Source organism: Lethenteron reissneri, chromosome 63 (assembly GCF_015708825.2).
Source record: "Lethenteron reissneri isolate LAM-NWPU_2019-01 chromosome 63, ASM1570882v1, whole genome shotgun sequence".
Taxonomy (NCBI): Eukaryota; Metazoa; Chordata; class Hyperoartia; order Petromyzontiformes; family Petromyzontidae; genus Lethenteron; species Lethenteron reissneri.
In genome coordinates, this window is record NC_083841.1 from 6,016,447 (window position 1) to 6,024,056 (window position 7,610).

Sequence of the window (7,610 nt, forward strand, 5' to 3'; positions counted from 1 at the left end):
TGGTGGTGGTGGTGGCGGGTGGCGGTGGGGGTGGCGGTGGGGGTGGTGGTGGTGGTGGCGGTGGCGGTGGAGGTGGGGGTGGCGGTGGAGGTGGTGGTGGAGGTAAAGGTGGCGGTGGAGGCGGGGGTGGTGGTGGCGGTGGTGGTGGCGGTGGTGGCAGTGGCGGTGAAGGTGGAGTGGGCGTCATCGAAGGGTGCGGTGGCGGTGGGGGTGGGGGTGGGGGTGGCGGTGGCGGTGGGAGTGGTGGTGGTGGTGGCGATGGCGGTGGCCCCAATTCCACGGGCACGGGAACCGGCACGTCGCGACTGCCGCGGCTGACGTGGCGGTCGTGTAATCAGCGCTCGCGGCCACGGACAAGCGGGGATCGAACTTCCCCCCCGCAGCCCCCGTCCCCCCCCACCCCCGCCGGCCACCGTGCGCCACCACGACGCTCGACACAAACATTATTTTTATTTGTTTTTTTTGCTTTTTCAGCGACGACAACGACGACGTTCCCCCCCACCCACCCCCCGCTCTTCGTTCCCCAATTTTTCAAAACAGAAGTCGTTTTCGCATTTCGTGAGTGTCCCGCTAAAAGGCATTCAGCGGCTTCAACGGCGGAAAAAACAAAAAAACATTGTTGTGACGCGCGCGCGCGTGCGCGTTTGCGGGGACAGAGACAGAGACCCCCCGTATAGCCTGTGGCAGGCTGTTGGGGCAAGTGCTGTTAGCGAGTAGCAGCTGTGAAGGCCGGCACGGCACACGAGGGGGTGGGTGGCCAGCACCACGCCCGGCCGCCTTTGTCTCCCTCATGGCGTTTCAGGTTGACTCCGGTTCAGATAATCGTCACCGGTGCTGGTGGCCGTGAGCGGGAATCGAACCCGGCGACCCGAGTTCGATTCCCGCTCACGGCCACCAACACCGGTGACGATTATCTAAACCGGTCCTGGGCATCCCCTAGGTCGACTCAGCCTCAAATGAGTACCTGGGTGCAGTGTGTAAACATCGCCACAGGGGAGACAAAGGCGGCCGGGCGTGTCGGCCTTCACAGGTGCAACTCGCTAACAGCCCTTGCCCCAACAGTCCGTTCAGGCTACACGGGGGATCTTTGTCTTTGTCGTTTGCCATCAGCGAGTACGAAGATGCATCGGGGGGGTACGTCCCGCCGTTCGGAGCAATTCGATAGCAATTTGGCGAAGGGCTGAAAAATTGCGGCGTTCAAAACCGAAAGAGGCTTTGGGAATGCCGCCGACGGAACATTTTGTCAAATCGCTGGAGCAGACGTCGCACGACAAGAGGGGCAGACGCTGCACGACAAGAGGGGCAGACGCCGCACGACAAGAGGGGCAGACGCTGCACGACAAGAGGGGCAGACGACGCACGACAAGAGGGGCAGACGCTGCACGACAAGAGGGGCAGACGACGCACGACAAGAGGGGCAGACGCTGCACGACAAGAGGGGCAGACGACGCACGACAAGAGGGGCAGACGCTGCACGACAAGAGGGGCAGACGACGCACGACAAGAGGGGCAGACGCTGCACGACAAGAGGGGCAGACGACGCACGACAAGAGGGGCAGACGCTGCACGACAAGAGGGGCAGACGACGCACGACAAGAGGGGCAGACGCTGCACAACAAGAGGGGCAGACGACGCACGACAAGAGGGGCAGACGCTGCACGACAAGAGGGGCAGACGACGCACGACAAGAGGGGCAGACGCTGCACGACAAGAGGGGCAGACGATGCACGACAAGAGGGGCAGACGCTGCACGACAAGAGGGGCAGACGACGCACGACAAGAGGGGCAGACGCTGCACGACAAGAGGGGCAGACGACGCACGACAAGAGGGGCAGACGCTGCACGACAAGAGGGGCAGACGACGCACGACAAGAGGGGCAGACGCTGCACGACAAGAGGGGCAGACGACGCACGACAAGAGGGGCAGACGCTGCACGACAAGAGGGGCAGACGACGCACGACAAGAGGGGCAGACGCTGCACGACAAGAGGGGCAGACGACGCACGACAAGAGGGGCAGACGCTGCACGACAAGAGGGGCAGACGACGCACGACAAGAGGGGCAGACGCTGCACGACAAGAGGGGCAGACGACGCACGACAAGAGGGGCAGACGCTGCACGACAAGAGGGGCAGACGATGCACGACAAGAGGGGCAGACGCTGCACGACAAGAGGGGCAGACGACGCACGACAAGAGGGGCAGACGCTGCACGACAAGAGGGGCAGACGACGCACGACAAGAGGGGCAGACGCTGCACGACAAGAGGGGCAGACGCTGCACGACAAGAGGGGCAGACGCCGCACGACAAGAGGGGCAGACGCCGCACGACAAGAGGAATCACCAAGTCCCTTGACCGGATTCTGAAGATTTGGGGGGGGAGGGGAGGGGCGCATTTGAAGCAAAGGCTGCGAGGATGGACTTGCAGGGATGTGCGCATCGTGGTGATTGCGACATCTCGTTCCAAAGCTGTGGCCACACAGCCCAAAGTAAGGAGCGTCGAGAAAATAATCGTGAAAATCCGGGAAGCTTTCAGGCACGAAGAATCACATGCACTCTCCTGCCTCTCCCCTCTCATCTCACTCCACTCCCCTCCACGCACTCTCCTACCTCTCCCCTCTCATCTCACTCCACTCCCCTCCACGCACTCTCCTACCTCTCCCCTCTCACCTCACTCCACTCCCCTCCACGCACTCTCCTACCTCTCCCCTCTCACCTCACTCCACTCCCTCCACGCACTCTCCTACCTCTCCCTCTCACCTCACTCCACTCCCCTCCACGCACTCTCCTACCTCTCCCCTCTCACCTCACTCCACTCCCCTCCACGCACTCTCCTACCTCTCCCCTCTCACCTCACTCCACTCCCCTCCACGCACTCTCCTGCCTCTCCCCTCTCACCTCACTCCACTCCCCTCCACGCACTCTCCTGCCTCTCCCCTCTCATCTCACTCCACTCTCCTGCCTCTCCCCTCTCATCTCACTCCACTCTCCTGCCTCTCCCCTCTCACCTCACTCCACTCCCCTTCACGCACTCTCCTACCTCTCCCCTCTCATCTCCACTCCACTCCCCTCCACGCACTCTCCTGCCTCTCCCCTCTCACCTCACTCCACTCCCCTCCACGCACTCTCCTGCCTCTCCCCTCTCACCTCACTCCACTCCCCTCCACGCACTCTCCTGCCTCTCCCTTCTCACCTCACTCCACGCACTCTCCTACCTCTCCCCTCTCATCTCACTCCCCTCCCCTCCCCTCCACGCACTCTCCTGCCTCTCCACTCTCGTCTCACTCTACTCCCCTCCACGCACTCTCCTGCCTCTCCCCTCTCATCTCACTCCCCTCCACGCACTCTCCTACATCTCCCCTCTCATCTCACTCCACTCCCCTCCACGCACTCTCCTACATCTCCCCTCTCATCTCATTCTACTCCCCTCCACGTACTCTCCTACCTCTCCCCTCTCATCTCACTCCACTCCTCTCCACGCACTCTCCTGCCTCTCCCCTCTCATCTCACTCCACTCCCCTCCACGCACTCCCCTGCCTCTCCCCTCTCACCTCACTCCACTCCCCTCCACGCACTCTCCTACCTCTCCCCTCTCATCTCACTCCACTCCCCTCCACGCACTCTCCTACCTCTCCCCTCTCATCTCACTCCACTCCCCTCCACGCACTCCCCTGCCTCTCCCCTCTCACCTCACTCCACTCCCCTCCACGCACTCTCCTACCTCCCCCCTCTCATCTCACTCCCCTCCCCTCCACGCACTCTCCTGCCTCTCCCCTCTCACCTCACTCCACTCCCCTCCACGCACTCTCCTGCCTCTCCCCTCTCACCTCACTCCACTCCCCTCCACGCACTCTCCTACCTCCCCCCTCTCATCTCACTCCCCTCCCCTCCACGCACTCTCCTACCTCTCCCCTCTCATCTCACTCCACTCCCCTCCACGCACTCTCCTGCCTCTCCCCTCTCACCTCACTCCACTCCCCTCCACGCACTCTCCTGCCTCTCCCCTCTCATCTCGCTCCACTCCCCTCCACGCACTCTCCTGCCTCTCCCCTCTCACCTCACTCCACTCCCCTCCACGCACTCTCCTGCCTCTCCCCTCTCACCTCACTCCACTCCCCTCCACGCACTCTCCTGCCTCTCCCCTCTCACCTCACTCCACTCCCCTCCACGCACTCTCCTACCTCTCCCCTCTCACCTCACTCCACTCCCCTCCACGCACTCTCCTGCCTCTCCCCTCTCACCTCACTCCACTCCCCTCCACGCACTCTCCTACCTCTCCCCTCTCATCTCACTCTACTCCCCTCCACACACTCTCCTGCCTCTCCCCTCTCATCTCGCTCCACTCCCCTCCACGCACTCTCCTGCCTCTCCCCTCTCTTCTCACTCTACTCCCCTCCACGCACTCTCCTACCTCTCCCCTCTCATCTCACTCCACTCCCCTCCACGCACTCCCCTGCCTCTCCCCTCTCACCTCACTCCACTCCCCTCCACGCACTCCCCTGCCTCTCCCCTCTCATCTCGCTCTACTCCCCTCCACGCACTCTCCTACCTCTCCCCTCTCACCTCACTCCACTCCCCTCCACGCACTCCCATGCCTCTCCCCTCTCACCTCACTCCACTCCCCTCCACGCACTCCCCTGCCTCTCCCCTCTCATCTCGCTCTACTCCCCTCCACGCACTCTCCTGCCTCTCCCCTCTCACCTCACTCCACTGCCCTCTGCACCCAAGTGCACCTGCAGGGCACGTGACTGGGCTTGCAACACAGCAAACACGCGGAACCCCAAGGTGGGACAGGTCGGAGGTCGCGGAAAGAATAAGACGCACAGAGTCGGGAGTGGACATGGGGAGGGGGGGAGGGAGCGGGGGGTAGGGAGAGGGGGGGTTTGAGAGGGCAGTGGGGGGTCAGGAGGTCACGTGAGGTCACACGAGGTCACGCGAGGTCACGCACTTGCATGTGGTCCCCGGCGAGCACGATGCGCGTGTCGCACGTGGCGAGGGCGAGCGCCATGATGGTCTCGCATTCCATCGCCTGCGCCGCCTCGTCGATGAGGATGTGCGTGAAGAAGCCTGCGCCGCGGGGGGGGGGGGATGGGGGGGGGAGGGGGGAGTGGGGGGGAGGGGGGGGGTGAGACACGAGGTCCCCCGCGAGCCTGAGCTGTGTGGTGGGGGGGGGGGAGCGGCGGCGCAGCGGTTAGCGCCACGCCGCGCTACGAACCCGGCGGCCCGAGTTCCGTTCCCGCTCGCGGCCAACGCCGGTGACGATCGTCATGAGCCGGGTCCCTGCGATCTCCCCTAGGTCGACTCGGCCTCAAATGAGTACCTGGTGCGGTGTGTAATCATCGCCACTGGGGAGACAAAGGTGGCCAGGCGTGGTGCTGGCCACCCACCCCCTCGTGTGCCGTGCCGGCCTTCACAGGTGCTGCTCGCTAACAGCACTTGCCCCTGCAGTCTGTTGAGGTTATACGGGGGATCTTTTTCTTTTTGTGGTTTCCTGCGGGCAAATTGAGCTGGCAGAGCGTGTGTGTGTGTGTGCGTGAGTGCGTGTGTGTGCGCGTGCGTGAGTGCGTGTGTGTGCGTGTGTGCGTGCGTGTGCGTGTGTGCGTGCGTGAGTGCGTGTGTGTGCGTGTGTGCGTGTGTGCGTGCGTGTGCGTGTGTGCGTGCGTGAGTGCGTGTGTGTGCGTGTGTGCGTGTGTGCGTGCGTGTGCGTGTGTGCGTGCGTGAGTGCGTGTGTGTGCGTGTACCCGCGGGCAGGTGAGCTGGCACAGCGTGCGTGACGTGCTGAGCGTGTGTGTGTACGTGTGTGTAAGTGTGTGCGTGCGTGTCCGTGTGTGTACGTGTGTGTGTGCGTGTCTGTGTGTACGTGTACGTGTGTGTGTGTGTGCGTGTGTGCGTGACGTGCTGAGCGTGTGTGTGTACGTTTGTACATGTGTACGTGAGTGCGTGTGTGCGTGTCTGTGTGTGTGCGTGTGTGTGTGTACCTGCGGGCAGGTTGAGCTGGCACAGGGTGCGTGACGTGCTGAGCGTGTGTGTGTGTGCGTGTGGGCGTGACGTGCTGAGCGTGTGTGTGTACGTTTGTACGTGTGTACGTGAGTGCGTGTGTGCGTGCGTGTCTGTGTGTGTGCGTGTACCCGCGGGCAGGTTGAGCTGGCACAGTGTGTGTGTGCGTGTGTGCGTGTGTCTGTGTGTGTGTGTGCGTGTGTGTGTACGTGTGTGTAAGTGTGTGTGTGTGTGTGCGTGTGTGTGTGTACCCGCGGGCAGGTTGAGCTGGCACAGCGTGCGTGACGTGCTGAGCGTGGTGACGACCACGCGGCTCTTGAGGACGTCCTCCTGCACGGGCGGCAGGAACTCGGAGCGCGAGGGCGACATGAGGCAGTACTGCTGCACCACCGGGTGCACGCTCTTCACCCAGCGGTGACGGTAGTACACCCTGCACACAGCACGCGCACCAGCGCATCAACGCAGGTACACCGCGTGTACACACGCGTAGCAACGTAGGAACATCACGTGTACACACACACACTGCAACGCAGATACACCACGTGTACACACACACACACTGCAACGCAGATACACCACGTGTACACACACACATAGCAACGTAGGTTCGCCACGTGTACACGCGTACACATGCGTAGCAACGCAGATACACTGTGCCAATACCGATACACCAGTAATAATACCAAAACCCGCCATTCGCCACCAAGTGACGGTGACGTCACCACGGCGCCTGTGCCAGGCCAGGTGCACTTTGAGGTTATCACGTGAAGTGTCGAAGGCTCGCTGACAGGAGGCCACGGGACAGACCCAGCAGGTGCCCTGGTTCGACTGACTGAGATGACCACTGGTAGATGCACCACCAGCTGTACCCCCTACCGTGCCAGGCTAGGTGCAGGAGGAGGTCACGAGACAGACCCTGCAGGTGCTATGGTTCAGCTGACTGAGATGACCGGTAGATGCACAACCAGCTGTACCCCCCCCTGCTGTGCCAGGCTAGGTGCAGGAGGAGGTCACGGGACAGACCCAGCAGGTGCCCTGATTCGACTGACTGAGATGACCGGTAGATGCACCACCAATTCTAGATTTGAAGCTTTCGTGACTGCAAGGATTCATATTCTTAGTTCTTTCAGGTAAAGTCACGGAGGTAAAAAATGAAATTAAAATCAATAATTTTATTTTTATTAATTTTCATTTCATTTTTTACCTACGTGACTTTACCGAAAGAACTAAGAAGATGCACCACCAGCTGCACCCCCGACTATGCCAACTTGCTGCATTTCAGCCGCGTGGCGCTCCCGCTCTTGTAAACACACACAGAAGGACATCGCTTCGCCACACGTGCTCACCATACAGCAACACAGATTGCAATCGTGCTCATTTTGCAGGCCAGCGCTCTGCGCATACTCGGGCTGCTCAAATCCACATCGCGGGCCGTACGAAGCCTTGGCCGCGGGGCCGCAGATTCCCCGCACTTGCGCCCAGTGGATTGCCGTACCTGAGCGGTCTGGCCTCGGGATTACCACTCTCGACGTGCGGGTGGAGGTAGTCCTTGATGTACAGGTCGGCCGCGCTGTTGGAATGCGTGCAGATGAGTATCCTGCGGGGCGGACAGGTT

General features: G+C 61.9%; 1 protein-coding gene across 1 annotated transcript in view; it reads right to left on the reverse strand.

Moving 5' to 3' along the window:
* Positions 1-7,610, reverse strand: part of LOC133358825 (probable helicase with zinc finger domain) — a 99,788-nt gene that overhangs the window by 50,449 nt on the left and 41,729 nt on the right. The window contains exons 13-15 of the mRNA XM_061577272.1: positions 7,491-7,592; positions 6,247-6,425; positions 4,947-5,065 (exon numbers count right to left, since the gene is read on the reverse strand). Coding sequence (XP_061433256.1) covers positions 4,947-5,065; positions 6,247-6,425; positions 7,491-7,592 — 400 coding nt within the window. The remainder of the gene's footprint in view (positions 1-4,946; positions 5,066-6,246; positions 6,426-7,490; positions 7,593-7,610) is intronic.